Source organism: Scyliorhinus canicula, chromosome 11 (assembly GCF_902713615.1).
Source record: "Scyliorhinus canicula chromosome 11, sScyCan1.1, whole genome shotgun sequence".
NCBI classification, from domain to species: domain Eukaryota; kingdom Metazoa; phylum Chordata; class Chondrichthyes; order Carcharhiniformes; family Scyliorhinidae; genus Scyliorhinus; species Scyliorhinus canicula.
In genome coordinates this window covers 154,244,822-154,263,036 of record NC_052156.1, presented here as the reverse complement: position 1 = coordinate 154,263,036, position 18,215 = coordinate 154,244,822, and the positions used below count along the sequence as shown (strand labels likewise).

At 43.2% G+C, this 18,215-nt stretch overlaps 1 protein-coding gene across 2 annotated transcripts in view; it reads left to right on the top strand.

Annotated features, from left to right (window-relative positions):
* The window catches only part of exoc4 (exocyst complex component 4), a 574,741-nt gene that overhangs the window by 89,948 nt on the left and 466,578 nt on the right, over nucleotides 1-18,215 (top strand). For both annotated transcript variants that reach the window (XM_038811812.1, XM_038811811.1), the window contains exons 5-6: nucleotides 3,948-4,191; nucleotides 11,683-11,860. In XM_038811812.1, the coding sequence (XP_038667740.1) occupies nucleotides 3,948-4,191; nucleotides 11,683-11,860 (422 nt within the window). The remainder of the gene's footprint in view (nucleotides 1-3,947; nucleotides 4,192-11,682; nucleotides 11,861-18,215) is intronic.

The following is an 18,215-nucleotide window of genomic DNA, read 5'->3' as shown; positions in this document are numbered from 1 at the left end:
TGTTTAGCTTTTGGGCACGAGGTGTGGGGTGGGGGAGGGGGGGGGGGGTATTTGTTTGCTGCCTGCCCTGGGAATTGAGCAATGTATTTAAATTTCTCCCTGTAATCTTTAAACATCGGTCATACTTGGAAATATTTGACCGTGTTGCATGTTCGTGATCAAGTGATTTGAAACTTGATAGGAGAGTAATTAAAAATGTTTGTCTGCAGTATCTGCATCCAAAGAAATTGACATTGGATTATTCTGCCTCTTATCAGTGCCAGCCTTGTTTTATTTTTCAAACTGAAGTCGTACTTCAAAGTGTTGCAAACATCATTGATAGAAATTTTCACTTAAGTTTTGTAGAAGTCTTTGAGCATCAAAGAAAAGGTATCAGCAACATATTAGTTGGAAACAAGTCATTGTGGCAAAGGTTCTAATCTGTGGCAGAGAATATAGAACCAAAATAATATACGTGAGATCCTCAGCATGATAGGGATGTTAAACCACTCTATAGTTCACGAGAGAGGCATGTTTGCAATTGCAGCAATTTACTTCTAACTTAATATGATTCTGTTGCTCAGATAATGATTTTTGACTGTAAACCAAACAGCCTGGTATTTACACTACCCTGCAGCTGAAATCAACCAGGCCAGAACGAAAGATTTTTCAAATTTGAATCCAAGTTGTATCTAGTGTAAATTAATTTTTCCATTGTTTTAATGTCGGTTTGAATTCATTGCCCTGCCAACAAAAGTAGTCATGCCTTCACATGGAAGTAATGTGCATGGCGAGTCTCCACCAATTGCTGCTATCTACATAGAACATAGAACAGTACAGCACAGAACAGGCCCTTCGGCCCTCGATGTTGTGCCGAGCCATGATCACCCTACTCAAACCCCCCCCCCCCCCACCCCCCACCCCCCGCAGTTGGACAAAAAGTGGCCACCGCGCACTGCAAAAACTTCCAGGGCACGTTGTGTCAAAGCACTGCTGGAAATGCAAATACTTGTTTGTGAGGAACTTTTGTCCTGGCAGTGCTTCAGTTTCTATTGCTCAAATTTCCAGTGAATGCTTTTGTCTGGGGCAGTTCCAGTAGTCAGGTGGAGATCTGGCACAGGCTTTTCACAGTTTGAATGTTGCAGAAAGGTATCTGCGATGCTTTCTTTATCAATAATTTATTATTGCATGTGGAAACTGTGGCACAGATATATGAACGTGATTTTGATACATGGTTAATCTTGATTTCTAAGCGTGCAAGTTGCAGCATGTTGAGGTTGAGGAAATAGTTTTCATGTAAGACTGGGGTTTTGTACAGTCATCAAAATTGGGGTAATTTGCCTATGAGAATATGACCTGCTTTGTCAATGGTTATGTTGAAAGCTGCCTGTGTTCTTACAATGATACAATATTTTGCCTCGTGTATCTTTCTATCCTGTCAAAATAAATATACTTGAGAAATCCATGTTGTATCATTTGCCTTCAATTACTCTGTAGATACGATGTCATTGCTTCTCGCAACTCCATCCTTTCTGTCGCTATCTGTGAATGTGCAGCAACTTTGCCTGCATGTGCTGCATGACCGTTTTTAAAATGGCTGATTCTGTTACTGTGAAGTATTTGTTTGTTCCAGCAATCCTGGGAACCTCAGTCTATCAGCAGTAACTGAACAAGTCCTAAAATGTTCACAAAAGAAAGGCATGCATTTATATTGTACCTTTCATGACTTCAAGATATCTCGTGTTTTTGAAGTGTAGTCTCTGTTGAAAATGTAAAATTCAAGCTTTTCGTGGGAACAAAACGACACGATGGTCATAACAGATGTCAGCTGACAATGACATTGCTAGGTTGAGTGACAGGGATCTGGAAGCCAAAGTTCTTGATTTTCATACGTATTCTGGAGCAACCAGAAATTTTCCAATCGTGCAGGCAGTCATACATTTACCTGTAAGCGAAGCTGAACCATCTGTTTCAAGGAAGTCTTTAATAAAACTTGTGAACAGGTTGACAAAAAAGCCATTTGTCACAGTTGGTTTGGAACACTCATAAGCTGCAGTACTGACATCAATCATTGGTTTATATTCCAATAAAACACTGCCCTCCAGCTGTTACTACCCGAAATAAACGGAGCGCCAAAGATGCAGTTACTGACCGCTCTGAATCATAGAAATTACAGTACAAAAGGAGGCCACTCAGCCTAGCGAGTCTGCACCGGCCCTCGGAAAGAGCACCCTACTTAAGCCCACACCTCCACCCTATCACCATAACCCAGTAACCTGACCTGACCTTTTTGGACACTAAGGGGCACTTTATCATAGCCAATCCACCCAACCTGCACATCTTAGGACTGTGGGAAGAAACTGGAGCTCCCGGAGGAAACCCACACAGACACGGGGAGAACGTACAAACTCCACACAGAGAGTCACCGGAGGCTGGAATTGAACCTGGGTCCCTGGAGCTGTGAGGTAGCAGTGCTGACCACTATGTCACCGTGCCACCCTTTAATGCACAGGGTTAATTACATGGCTTTTTGGCCAGTAAAACTGACTGCCCATTTCAAGTGTAGGTGCTTTAAGTGGTTGGATTTGGAGTTACCTTTACAATTTTTTGTTGTGTCTCAGTCCCATCTCCCATCAATTGTCTTTGCAATTTTTCTTAGCTTTCCAACTCCTTTCAGCTCCCATTTAGTTAATGTTATATATTGTATGTACAATGTGGACACTGTAAGGCACAGTTGAGTATTATTTTGCTCTGAAGTTGCACTGCAACTGAGCAATTCAGAAAACAAAAATCTTATCACTTTAAATGGGAACATGAATGAAGGTGCTTTCATTGCCATAACGATGGATTCATATTTGTGGAGATCTTTTCTTTGAGAGATGGAAGAAGTAAAATATATGTGAGTTAAGTTTACATGCCCTGTGGAAGGATGGTCTTAGTGAGCCAAGTGGCCTATTTGTTTTTCCATGTTTACTTATTTCATTGTTTATTTATTCCCACTCTCTGAATCCTCTGTTCGCATATATGGTACAAATTTTCTTGTTCACCAATTATTTCAAGTTCCTGCTTTGCTGTGTGCATCTTCTGCTTGCATGCAAGTATGGTGAGGCTGGACTTGCATGTTGTAACACCTGAGAAGCTCCATCACTTTTGAATTTGTGCAGAAACATTGACCTGGATTTGGTGTTGAGAATAACTATAAAGCAAACATGCTCACCATTATTGTGGAGTGAATGGGGCAGCACTTGCTCAGTTAAAAATGGAACTCCACAAGTTGCTGTCGAGTTACGCTGCTCCTCCACATGCTGTGCATTAACGGCATTTGCTGTTAGTGTGAAGTTGCTGTCCTTTGCTGTTCGTTACCCACTAAAAGTGTCATAAAAGATTGTTTTGTTCAGGTGTCGGGGAACTTATGCAGGAGTGTTGAAGTCATTATTGGTGCCACGCAATCTCTCTGGCCCTGAAAATGTAATTTTACATGTATTTGGAATCTGATCCCTTGAGAATTTAATTACTGTGCGGGATTTTATTTTTTCAGTTCGATCTCTTTTTAATTCTTGTCTCTAAATGCAAACTTTATTTTCATCTCTTAATTTAGTTTGCTGTACATTATTTTATATTAATTCAATCTAATGTCTATTTCCTGGTCTCAGGCCTGTTTTGTCTCCGTAAGAATTCTTCAGTCTGTGGTTGAAGAGCCACTTTGTTCCTTGTCCTGCTTGCACACATCGCAGGTCCCCTTGAGAGAGCGCGGTGCTGAGAATGATTTCTGCCACAAATTGCTGCTCACAAGCACATGAATAGCCTCTGGGAGGCTGTCATGTGATGACAGGGAACACCTTTTCTTTGCCACCACTAATTGTGAAATCCAAGCAAATATCTTTGCCCTAAAGAAGGTCATAAGCACCAAAAAACCTGAAAATAAACAGCTGTTTTTTTTACTTACTAGACTTGTTTTATTTTGACAGTGAAGGAGATAAACCTGCAAGATATAAAGGAGGACCCAGAGTGTGATCCCGAGGAGAACAGCATACTGTTTATGGGAATTCTGATAAAAGCCCTGGTAAAGTTGAAAAAGATTCCCGAGACTGTCAAAGCTACTAAAGAACGTTTCAATCAAGAACTGGAACAGATTGTGAAACGGTCCACAACACAGGTTGCAGACCATGCTTATCAGCGAGGTGAAGTCCTGTTGCAAGAAAATCAACCGAGGTAATGGTGCTGCAATAGTGAAGGGGGAAAGGGACAGACAAGTTTTGGCAATGAACATTTGAAATTAGTGTGTCATCATTGAAAATGGAATGTACAATCTATTAGTTGCAGCAACTTTTGGGCACTATTTTGGGAATTTTTACTCCAGATTTTGTGCTTTTTAGCTCTTTTTTTAATAAGAATTTTTGGGGAAATTCTGAATTGAGTTTATTATGTCTTTTGACTTATTGTCTTGTTTTGAATACTGCGCCTCAATTGTTTTGACCTATTATTATTATTAAATTTGCTTAATTTGTGATTGATCAAAATATATTGCTGGTGGCTCTTCAAGGAGGACTTACTACATATTTTAAGCATACAGGAAAATGGTATTTAAAATTTGGTTTGCGCTGGGATAGCTTCTCCCAGCTGTAATAAATCTAGCCTTAATGGGCAGCTCGAACATAGGAAATGGTGAATTTTAATATAGAAAACAGAGTCATTCTGCCTGTATTTTAAAAAGTTGAGTTATGTGAATTCTTAATTTCTCTTCCCTTGAAATCCTTGAAAGTGTTTGAGTTCATTTATTTTTTTTTTAATAAACAATTTTATTGAGGTAGTTTGTGGCTTTATAAACAGTTACAGACATCATCAGAAAGGAAGCAAAAAAGGCAAAAATGTGCAAACATCCACGTTCTTTCAATACTTCCACCGTAACATATTGCACAAGCCCGCTCCCCTCCCATCGGTACTACCCGCCATATTTTCCCTCCTACTCTACTCTAACCCCCCCCCCCCCCCCCCCCCCCCCCCCCCCCCCTGCTGACGCTCACTCTCCCGCAAAGAAGTCAATAAATGGTTGCCACCTCCGGGTGAACCCCTGCACAGAACCCCTCAAGGCGAACTTGATTTTTTCCATCCCCAGGAAACTCGACATGTCCGCTAGCCACCACTCCGTCTTCGGGGGCTTTGAGTCCCTCCACGCCAATAGTATTCGTCGCCGGGCTATCAGGGAAGCAAAGGCCAGCACATCGGCCTCTTTCTCCCCCTGGACGCCCGGGTCTTCCGAAACCCCAAAAATTGCCACCCCTGGGCTCATCACCACCCTTGTTTTTAGCACCTGGGACATGACCCCCGCAAATCCCTCCCAGTACCCCCTCAGCTCAGGGCATGCCCAAAACATGTGAACATGGTTCGCTGGTCCTCCCGCACACCTAGCGCATTTGTCCTCTATCCCGAAAAATTTGCTCATCCGAGCCACCGTCATATGGGCCCGGTGAACGACCTTAAATTGGATCAGCCCGAGCCTAGCACATGTCGCGGTCGAGTTTACCCTACTCAGGGCCTCTGCCCACAGCCCATCCTCCATTTCCCCGCCTAGCTCCTCCTCCCATTTAAGTTTCAGTTCCTCTGTCTGGGACCCTTCCTCCCTCATGAGCACCTTATAAATACCCGAGACTCTACCCTCCCCTTCATCCCTCCCAGAGACTATTCTGTCTAGGATCCCCATTGGCGGGAGGCGCGGGAAAGATGGGACCTGTCTACGAACAAAGTCCCGCAACTGTAGGTATCTAAAATCATTTCCCCTTACCACCCCAAATTTCTCCTCCAAGCTCCTCAAACTCGCGAAGCTCCCTTCCAGGAACATATCACCCAACCTTCCCGCCCCTGCTCGCCGCCATACTCGGAACCCCCCATCCATACTGCCGGGGGCAAACCGATGGTTGTCGCAGATTGGCGCCCAGACAGACGCCCCCATCTCCCCCACATGCCTCCTCCACTGGCCCCATATCCGCAGGGTCGCCACCACTACCGGGCTGGTGGTGTACTTGGCCGGCGGCAGCGGTAGAGGAGCCGTGACCAGGGCTTCCAAACTGGAGCCCCTGCACGAAGCCGCCTCCACCCGCTCCCAAATAGACCCCGTACCCACCATCCACTTCCTTATCATAGCGATGTTGGCCGCCCAGTAATAATTGACCAGACTCGGCAAAGCCAGCCCTCCCTCGCTGCGGTTCCTCTCCAACATCGCCTTCTTTACCCGCGGAGACTTTCCCGCCCAGACAAAGCTCATGATCAGCCCGTTAACTCTTTTGAAGAAGGACTGTGGGATAAAGATCGGGAGGCACTGAAAAATAAACAAAAATCGAGGGAGGATTGTCATCTTTACAGTCTGCACCCTCCCTGCCAGCGACAGCGGGAGTGCATCCCATCTCCGAAACTCTCCCTTCATTTGCTCCACCACCCTGGCCAAATTTAACTTATGCAGCCTGCCCCAGTCTCGTGCCACCTGGATTCCCAAATACCGGAAATTTTCCTCAACCAGCCTAAACGGTAGCCCTCTCAATCTATTCTCCTGGCCCCTTGCCTGGACCACAAACATTTCACTCTTGACCGTATTTAATTTGTATCCTGAGAACTGGCCGAACTCCCTCAGCATTCCCAGTATAGTTCCCATCCCGGCCACTGGGTCCGACACGTACAGGAGCAGGTCGTCTGCATAAAGAGAAACCCTGTGTTCAACCCCGCCCCTCACCATCCCCTTCCAACCCTCTGCGGCTCTCAGCGCCATCGCCAGCGGCTCTATGGCCAGCGCAAACAGCAGCGGGGAGAGCGGGCAGCCCTGCCTGGTCCCTCGGTACAACCTAAAGTACTCCGACACTTCTCTGTTAGTCCTGACGCTGGCCCTCGGGGCCTGATATAATAATTTGATCCAATCCACCAATCCCTCCCCGAACCCAAACCGTCCGAGCACCTCCCATTTGAGTTCATTTATTAACTAAAGCCCTAAATCCTCGAGACTTCCATGACCTTTTTTTCTTCCTTGCCGTTTTTGTGGTTGAATTCAATAACGTAATTTTGAAGATAGGATTCCAAAGTTCCTTGCAAAATTGAAAATTTGTTCCCGTGACTTGTACTCTGATACAAAGCTAGGTGGAAAGATAAGCTGCAGGGAGGTTAAAGACCGGTTAGGTGAGCGGGCAACAAAATGGCAGGTGCAGTATAATGTATGCACGTGCAAAGTTTTTCACTTTGAAAGGTGAGAAACTTGCGAATGCTCATGTTTTAATGAGATTTGGGTATGCTTGTACAAAGAATGCAGAAAGTTAGCATGTAGATTTAGCAAGCAATGAGGAAGACAAGTGTCATGTTGGCCTTTATTGCAAAAGGATTGGAGTAGAACAATAAAGAAGTCTTGCTTCAGTTCTACAGGGTCCGGAGTGGTGTGTGCAGTTTTGGTCTCCACATTTAAGAAAGGGCACGCTTGCATTGGAGATGAAGCAGCGCAGGTTCACTAAATTGATAACTTGGGATGATGGAGTTGGGATGAGGGGGTTGTCCGATGATGCAAGGTCCAATAAATTGGGCTAGTATTATCTGTTGAGGCGATCTAATCTGCAAAATTCAGAAGGAGCTTGACAGGGTAGATGCTGAGAGATTTGGTTCTGCTGGTTGGGGAATCTGATGCATGGGGGCACAGTCCCAGGATAAATTGCTGATCATTTATTACTGTGATGCAGCAAAGTAACCTCACTCAAACGGTTGTGAATCTTTTGGAAGTATTTACCACAGAGGCTTGTGCATGTTCTATTTTTAAATACATTTAAGGCTGATGAAGACAGATCTTTGGAGTCTCGGGACATTAAGGGATATGGTGAGTGGGCAAGATAATGGAATTGAAGCCCAAGTTTCAACCATGATCCTGTTGAAATAGTGAAGTAGGCTTGATGGCCCATATGGTTCACCCATCTCCTATTTCTTGTGTTCCAATGGACAAGGAAAAAGGGAAAAAATGGCTGCAGTTCTGTTTCTAAAAGATGTCGAATGATGCCTGCTAGAAAAGTGCGCATGTGGAAATTGGGGAAGGATGAGTTTGGCCAGTCAAGCAGCCCAGATTAGAAAGGATAATTGAATATGAGGTATTATGTAGCTGTTAGTACGAGCAGAATTCCATATTTAGCTCAAGTTACTGCATTTAGGTGGGGAGGACTGAATGGTGAAAATTGGAAGGGAAAATGGAACATAAGAACTAGGAGCAGGAGTAGGCCATCTGGCCCCTCGAGCCTGCTCCGCCATTCAATTAGATCATGGCTGATCTTTTGTGGACTCAGCTCCACTTAAACATGTAGTTACTCTACCAAGGACAGGCTTCATGCAAAACTTTTATTTATCTGGATAATGAGAAGAGCCAAAGCTGTGGCTTACAATGCTTGGGGACCATCAGGGATGTCGATCCAGGTCTGGGCTGCAGGTTTTAAACCCCCGCCGACTAGTTCCTATTGGGCGAGCCTCTGCCACGTCAATAGGGGAACTCTCTCAACAACTTCCCGTGGCCTTCATGGTTACTATAACAGAGGAGCTTTAAAGCAATATTTCTGGTTTTAACTTGCAATTGGAGGCCTTAAGGATGCATGCAGTGATTGATTCCATTTGCTGGCAGATGGGCTGGTTTAACTCAGTGGGCTGGACAGCTGGTTTGTAATGCAGAACAAGGCCAGCAGCGCGGGTTCAATTCCTGTACCGGCCTCCCCGAACAGGTGCCGGAATGTGGCGACTAGGGGCTTTTCACAGTAACTTCATTCTTGTGACAATAAAAGATTAGTATTATTATTTCCACATTGACTGCATACATTCAGTTCAACAATAACCTCCAAAGCCGGATACCTGATGAAGTATGATGTAGGAATTGTGGCATTGTTTGTGCCTCAGTCACAACTGTTGCTTAAAAGTTTATCAGGTTAACCTCATGAGGTCTTTATTGTTCATCAGTTACTCATTATGCCTCTGCTGGTTACTGCAGTTGTATTGTCATGATATGTGCACTTTCTTTCGGGAAAGTGTGCAGTATAATGAAGTGCTTTGACTTATTTGTTGCTGATTAAATATTTTGTGCATCTAGCTTCTTCAGAGTTAAGTGGATTCAATTTAGCTCCCATCATTTTTCTTGGAAAGCTAACTTAATTGCTCTGAAATGGTGATAAATTGAGGACCACATTGCTGCAAGGATTGACCATTTCTGTGCAAATTGTCTTGATAGATTTGTTTTCCAAGAATCAATACGATTACAATTTACGAAGATGTAAGTGGACAGAAACTAATTCTTCCCAGTCTTCATAAAATAGTGGTAATAAAGAGAGAATGAAGAACTTCATTGTCGTCTTCTGTTAGCTTGCTAAGTGCAGAAACTTAATGAGCTTTACAAATGGAACTGACATTTTACACCTGTCCCAACAATGCATCCATTGCTCTTTCGATGCCAATAGCATTTTTACTTATTATGCGATGAAGAATTTGCCGTCAGTGGTATTAAGATTATCACAGCAAGTTTAACATTTTGCAAGAAAGTTTGCAATGTAATGAACGGGGCTTGTTTTAAGTACCAGCACTTAAAGAGCTATCATATTAATGCTTTTTACATAATAATCTTTATTGTTACAAGTAGGCTTACATTAACACTGCAATGAAGTTACTGTGAAAAGCCCCTAGTCGCCACATTCTGGCACCCGTTCAGGTACACTGAGGGGGAATTCAGAATGTCCAAATCACCTAACAGCTCGTCTTTCAGGACTCGTGGGAGGAAACCGGAGCACCCGGAGATAACCCACGCAGACAAGGGAAGAATGTGCAGACTCCGCACAGACAGCGACCCAAGCAACAATACTAACCGTTGTGCTACCATGTCCACATTGTTTTAAAACTACTTGATTGGGTGAAAATTTCAGTTGCCATTAGTGTCCTGCAGTATGGTTGACAAAAGATGGGATGATTTTTGTGAAGGCCGCATTACTCACTTGTCACCACTCCCTGGGCTAGTGACGGTCAAGTCCAGCCCCACTTGACCCGGAGTCGCTCCACAAGTGAAATTCAATGTTATCTTAAAATAAATGAGGACCTTGACTGAACCCAATAAACTGCAGTCACGGAGGTTTGTAAATTTAACTCAAATAACTTTTGGTATTAACAGTAATAGAATTAAAGTGACAAAAATGGAACTGTATACCTAATAGGCCTTTCAACCCCCCCCCCCCCCCCCCCCCCCTCTTTCTTCCAGCTCACCAGAAGGAAAGGATGGTGGAGGGGGAAAAATTATGATAAAACAAAGGAATAAAGGATCTCCAATGCACTAAAATAAGATAGTCTTTATTATTGTCACAAGTAGACTTATATTGACACTGCAATGAAGTTACTGTGAAAATCCCTAGTTGCCACACTCCGACGCCTGTTCGGGTACACGGAGGGAGAATTCAGAATGTACAAATGACCTAATATCACGTTTTTTGGTACTTGTGGGGGGGAACCGCTGTACTCTGAGGAAACCCACGCAGACACGGGGAGAGCGTGCAGACTCCGCACAGACAGTGACCCAAGCGGGAGTTGAACCTGGGACCCTGCCGCTGTGAAGCAACAGTGTTAACCACTGTGTTACTGTGCCGTCCCACTAGGATGGCTTCCAGTTGAAGTCTTTCAGGAATTCAAGCTTTTATTTTGATACATCTTCCTTCTAGGCTTGAGATGGTTTTCTCTGACAAGGCGTCCACTTTCTCTGTAGTTTCAAGATCATTTCAAATATATCGTAAAGATGTTTCAGGCTTTAAAACACTAAAGCAGAGAGAGGTTCTCCTCCTTTCAAAGTCTGATCACTTCTGCCCAGTTCTCTCAGAAGTATCAGCAGGAACCAATCACTTACTGTTGTCAACCAAAGCACTGTCCACCATCTACAAGGCACAAGTCAGGAGTGTGATGGAATATTCTTTGCTTGCCTGGATGAGTGCAACTCCAACAAATCGCAAGAAGCACAACACTGTCCAGACAAAGCAGCCCACTTGACTGACATCCCAACAACCATTAACATTCACTCCCTCCGGCAATGAAGCACAGTGGTAGGAGTGTGTACCATCTACAAGATGCATTGCCGCAACTTAAGGCACCTTTGACAGCACTATCAAAACTTGTGACCGTTACCATCTAGAAGGACAAGAGCAGCAGATACTTGGAAATGCCACCATCTGCAAGTTCCCCAGAAAGTAACTCCCCAACCTGATTTGGAATGTTGTTGCCGTTTCTTTGCTGTTCCTGGGTTAAAATCATGGAATTTGCTAACAGCACAGTGGGGTACTTGCACCATATGAATTGCAGTGGCTCACCACTATCTTCTCGAGGGCAATTAGGGATGGGTAATAAATGCTGACCTCGCCAGTGACACCCACATCTCATGAAGAAAATCAGACTGAGCATGGAATTTAAACAGTTCAGTTTCAGCCCATTTATTGAAATTATAGATGAAAGTTTGTTCGGAGTTATCTTTTGCTTTGCCATGCCTTTGGCAAATACTCTCTTGCAATTTGCAAGATGAATGGAATTTTGCCTTGTCCAGATTTTCTGACGATATTAGTGATCCTCATAGGGAGAAGAGTACAAACTGAGAAGTACAGAAATGGAAACTGGCCATTCATTTTTTTTGTTAACAGTTACTTTATTGTTCAGCAATCTGAATTGTATTGATTTTGTTTCTAGGTTATTACTGGAGCTTCTGGAGTTGCTATTTGAAAAATTCTACGCTGTAGCTGCTGCCCATAAAATTGTTCTTGGCTATCTTCACGAAATGGTTGCATCGTCTTCTGGTTTAAATATGAGCGAGATCAAACTGTACGACATGGCAGAAGTGTGGGCTCGAATCCAGAGTGTGCTTCAGGTAAACCAAAAGCCATTGTACTTCTCCTAATTAGGTTGCAGCATCTCGGGAGAATGATGGGTTACTTTGTTCAGTCTGCTGTAATTCCAGTGTTGCTTTGTGCTTTCATTTGCTGGTCTCTTCCAGTTCCCCAAACTGTTGGAAAGGGAGAGCATGTTGAATTCATAGTAAGTTTGAAGTATGTTTTGGAAACCTGCACTACAAATTGTCAGGAGCAAATACAAAATCCACGTTGAACATTTTATTCCTTCTTATTTGTTATTTTTTGGAATCACGACCTTCTCTCCACCCCCTCCCCACCCCATCTCATCTACACTTCTAAACCTATTAAGAGTAATGAAGCAGATTTGTGCAACATTACATTTTCAGTACGAGCTTATGTTTGGTGATTTACTGGATTTTATGTCCAAGTTCTTCTATAACTTTGGGGTAAATATTTTGATCCTTTTATGAGTGCCCTGCTTGTGCTATACATTTACTGATGTATATTGGACGATATGTTTGCAGATTAAATAATGGACTGCACTTAATAGCTATAGAAAGGGAAGGGGCTGGTATAGTGGTATTGTCACTGGATGAGTAATCTAGAGATCCTGGGAACTCTGGTTTGAATCCCACCGTGGCAGAAGGTGAAATTTGAATTCGAGAAAAGAAAATTGGGATGACAACTCCAATGATGACCATGAAACCATTGTCAATTGTTGTAATGCCGATTAGAGAAGAAAACCTGTTATCCTTGCCTGACCTGGCCTACATCTTGACTCTTAACTGCAAGTGCCCACATTCAATGAAAGAATGAAGAAAAAGATACATGTATCAAACCAGTTGCCATATGTTGCTGCATTGATTAATTGGTGGGCGGAATGGCTTACTGATTCAGATGCACCCTGGAGGCCTTTCCTTCTACTGTTAGCATACCAACTGATAACACTGGACCAGTCAAATCCCAGAGTGGAACATGGCTTGACAGATCCTAAAATACAAGCAAAATACCAAAGATGCTGGAAATCTGAAATAAAAACAGAAAATGCTGGAAAGACTCATCAAGTCTGGCAGCATCTATGGGGAGAGAAACAGAGTTAATATTTCAAACCCATATGACCCCTTAGAGCTCTGAAGAAGAATCAAACAGACTTGAAACGTTAATGTTGATAGGTCTGATCTTTGTTGTTTAGAAATCATGGGGGAAAGTTCCTTAAATTCACAATTTTTTGATGAGCTTTTAACATGAATAACAAAATAATTATTAAACAAGGACTCGATGGGCCGAATGGCCTCCTTCTGCACTGTAAATTCTATAAAATCTATGAAAGGAAGAAAAATATTACAACAGAAGAAAAGCTTGGAAAGATGCAACAAAATTATTCAAATTCGCACCATTCCCTTTTTTCCAAAAAATACCCTCACAGATGGCAAACCCCTGCAAAGAAATGACCACTATCTGAACATCAAATGTTTTTATTCTGTCGGATTTCTGAGTATTCATTGGATGCTTTTTCCCGAAATGGTGCATCTCCTGAGACACACAAAATTGCACCTTAAACTCACTATTACTTCAGCTGCAGAGCAAACACATGACTTCTCTAAACTCTGTCCTCAGCAGCCTTGCAGTACCTCTTACCACAGAGCTTCAAACTTGTGTCTTCGCTCTCTGACATACACATTCTGTGCGGCACGGGAGCAAAGTGGTGAGCATTCTTGCTTCACAGCTGCAGGGTCCCAGGTTCGATTCCCAGCTTGGGTCACTGGCTGTGTGGAGTCTGCATCTTCTCCCTGTGTCTGCGTGGGTTTCCCACAGTCCAAAGATGTGCAGGTTAGGTGGATTGGCTCTCACACTCGGTCTCTCTCTCAGAACCAGAACATTCCAGAACGTGTACCTCTTTCTTTCACTCACTCTCACTTCCTCTCACTCTAGGGCTCTTGCTTTCTCTTTGCTCCCCCTCCATACACACTTGTCCTCACTCACATCATAAAAATTGGTTGGGATTCATGGCAGGCCTGAAAAACAGGGAGCGGAGCTTGGTGTTACCTTGTGAATACAAGCAAGCCTGCGTCTCAGTGCCACCATGGTTAGCACTGCTGCCTCACAGCACCAAGGATCCAGGTTCAATTCCCACCTTGGGTGACCATGTGGATTTTACACATGTGTTTCCTCCAGATGCTTTGGCTTCCTCCCACAGTCCAAAGATGTGCAGGTTAGGTGGATTAGCTATGCTAAATTGCCCCTTGGTATCCATAGATATGCAGGTTAGGTAGGGATAGGGCTGGAAATGGAAAGGGTGCTTTTTCAGAGGAGCGTTGCAGACTTGATGGGCCGAATGGCCTCCTTCTGCACAGTAGAGATTGTATGATTATCTATGCTAAGCCTTTAGTAATTCTGCACATTACTTTTACCAGTGAATATTCCTGATGAAATGCTTGTGAAAGAATGATGCATCGAGTGCTTCCTTTGCTTTTTTATCGGTGCAGTAGTACACGGATGCAACAGTTTGCCCACTATAGACTGTTAAATATATTTATTTGCTGTTTGACTTCAGGTGGTGAAAAGAGAAGATCAAAAATGTTAATACAAAAATCAAGGTTAAAATCCGTGTGCAGCATTCAATTTAAAGTGGTTGCAATAGTAACAGAGGTACATCATGTATTGTTAAAATTGTGGTGAGCGGTGAGATTTCAGACTGACACAGACAAGTTGTTAAAAGCAGTGAATGTTAAGTATTACATTTTAGATGAAATTGAATGAGATTATAAACTCAAAGTTGCTGAAAGATGCGTAGAAAGAGATGTCAGTTTAGATATGCAACTCATTGAGAGCGCAGGTGAATAAAAGCATAAAAAATAACTTCCATTCCTTAATTGTGGTTATCACGCATACTCAAGAGCAATGAGATGCATCGGAGTTCAAATTCCTCCCTGTCAAATTGTGAAATTTAATTTGTTAAGTTTGGTTATTTGTGGACCTGCAATAGAAAAACCCAACTGCTTCATCTGTGCAAGAAGAATGATCTGCCGTCCTTCACTGCCTGACTGCATTTTAACTGATGACAACAAGACTGTAATTGATGAATTGAAATCCAAGCCTATCTGTTGTCTTAGTGGGTCAATATTGCGATCTGTGTGTCTTGAGGCGAGCAAACATGAATTGGTTGATGAGCGACGGGCTGTAGAAATTAGTCGATGATAAAACTGCATCACAGCACAGGCAGGATGGAATGAGCCAGAAAAAGTCCAGCGCAGGAACAAATACTCCAATGAAGTTGAGAATCAATCCAAGTCTCCTGTCAGTGGCTATACTTGCAATCGTCTGGCAGGATTACGTCCTTTTGTGAAGAAGAGACTTTCTTAAGGCCAGTATTGAGAGTGATGGGGGATGGCATTTACTCAGTGGTAATAATTGGCTGTATGTGACCAACAATCATTAGATCAGACCAGGTTATGTTCTCTTTTCGAGGACAGATTTATGACTGGAGAATATAGAATCATAGAATTTACCGTGCATAAGGAGGCCAGTCAGCTCATCGAGTCTGCACCGGCCCTTGGAAAGAGCACCCTACTTAAACCCCCCCGTAACCCAGGACCCCACCGAACCTTTTGGACACTAATGGACAATTTAGCATGGCCAATCCACCTAACCTGCACATCTATGGACTTTGGGAGGAACCCTGTGCCACCTGGTAGAGTGAGAGGGACAAATGTTTCAGGTTTTTTTGCTGAAATCAATGGCAATTTAGATAGTTTTTCTTCTACACTTTTTGTTCACTGAATCATCAATAACATAATTGTAGATAAAGGGCGCGATTCAGCGCACTCCAGTTAAAGTCCGCTAAGCAGCACATTTAGCGGAGTGTTTCTTGCCGGCTGCAGTGCCGAGAAACATTCCGTTATCCAACGGCACTGAGCCATTTTTTTTTGCCTCAGGGTGATTCTCTCCGCCATGGCCGCATTTAAAGGAATTTCCTGCTGGCGAACTTCGGTATGTTACTTTCAAAGGCGAAGGCTGCCCCGATCTTTCTTCCTCCCCGCCCCTCCCCCATCCCCCCATTTATGTGATCATTCCCCCTCACCCCCCTGACCCTTTGTGGGAGGGGCCAGAAACCTCCTTTCACCCACCCTCTACCTGGAAAGCACACACCACCCGCCAGTCCAGATGCCTGGCAGTGCCAACCTGCACCCTGGCAATGATCTTTTCTTTTCTTTTTAAACTGATTTCATTGTTTCTAGTTTCATCAAAAAATAACTCGCTGTGTATAGTTCGCTTTTCAAGGGATCTGTATTCTTTGTTCATGCTTGTGCCTCTGATTTCACGGAGGTGTAGTCATTTTGAACTTCAGTGACAAAACATCTAACTGAGGTTAACAATTTTGAAGCATTCAACCAAGTTGTTTAATCATTATGCAATGGCGTGCTTGTTAGGTAATGTGGACATTCTGAATTCTCCCTCTATGTACCTGAACAGGCGCCAGAGTTTGGCAACTAGGGGCTTTTCACAGTAACTTCATTGCAGTGTTAATGTCAGCCTTGTTGTGACAATAACGATCATTATTACTTCTCTGAAGTAAACGGTTCTACAAAACTGTAAAAGCATGGGATGAATAATGCACAGACCTGAATATTTTCCTGCCGTATTTGCAGCATTATTGAAGCTCTGCCCATGACAATTTTTGATTTCCAGCCCTAAATTTGGAATGATTTCCGAAGCAATCGTTTCCAAGCACTCCGAAGTGTGGGATTGTCACTGGACATAAAGGAGAAATCGCTCTACAGTCACTGTTGCTGGTCACATACCTTAAAACTGATGTTAATTGGTCCACATGGTTCACATCTGATGTTGAATCAACTATTATGGATTAGCATTTGACAGGTTTCACTTCATTAGTGCTTTGGTTTCGGAGTTCCTCTGCTATTATAGTGATGAAGTCATTGTAGGTTCTGTGCATGAAAAAGTTGGTCTTTTTTGAGCCACAATATTGACAACTTTTCAAATGCTCTTTGAGAAGCTCGTCAAATGCACAGAGATATCAAAGGCAGGCTAAAAAGTTGCCTCTTCGACTTGACGCTGATGACTCATCATGTCTTCTTGGTGGTAGTCCGAAGGAAGACAGCAGTTTGACTGTGACAACAGCACGTCTCAGCACTTTCCTCTAGTAAGAACACTCCTTTTAAACCTGTGCCAATAACGCAGAATCAATTCTTGCAGATAATTTAAATTTTTGAACAAAAACGCATATAGCCATAATAATGACTTTTGGAAGTTTCATGATCAGCAACATATCTTCCAATATTTCTGCTCGTTAGAGTACCTCTCGACAAATGATTGTATTCTTTCACTGGTCGGGGAATCATTTGCAAACTTAACATTGTCTGCCTTCGAGGTTTCCGGAAAAAAACCCGACCAATTTCTCCTTTCGTCATGCCATTTTTCTTCACCCTCGGAAATTGGAACTTGTAAAAACTGCTTTTGGTCTTCCACTCTTTTCTCAAATTTTCCATATTACCTATGTTCTATTTATAATAAAATATTTTAAATACAGGTTTTGGCCATAAGGCAATGTCTTCAGAGTAGGTGCCATCCCTCACTTCAGCAGCAGGACAATGAGCCTGAGCAGTATTTAGTAGTTTCATTTCCATTTCAGAGTTCGCATCTTCTTGTTCCAAGTTTTTTCAGGCGATGCGTTGTCTCTGAAAATTGGCAGGTCGAAGTTATGAGACAAGTCACCAAAACTTTTGGTGAATGTTGTTGTCGAGGATGATTGTGCTGTTTGGACACTGCTCGATCCTTCAAACCTTTTAAAGTAGTGTTCCCCTGTCTTTTTGCCTAACTTCACCCTCTTGTCTCGCCAACATTTTTCTGTGCTTTTTCAGAAGTATTTTTATTGATTGATTTTCATTTGTATTTGTATCTCAAAGAAGAAAAGGGAAGAACACGCATGGAACATATACAGAAACGTGAAGCATATCAACAGTAAACTCCAAATGGTTCGCGACAATAACCATATTATTGACTAGATACACGTTTCCCCATGGTATTAAAACATACCAGCGGTGTGTTTGAGACCGCAGAGCACCCCACCACCACCACCATCCTCCCCAGTTGCTAGTCGCAAACAGGTGCTCGGAGGCGCTGTTGAATTGCTTCCATGTATTGTGGAAGCCTTCTTCCAATCCTCATTATTTTCTCCAATTTGAGGAATTCCGCCTAGTCCATGGCCTTGGGTGGGACTCTGGATCTCCAGCCGAGCAGGAATCTCCGGCAGACAATCACAGAGACAAATGGTTGAGGCTGCGTCTTTCCCCATAAAGAGCTCTAGTCATTGGCATGGCTTCACCCTTAATCCAAGAACCCTGGACATGGCTT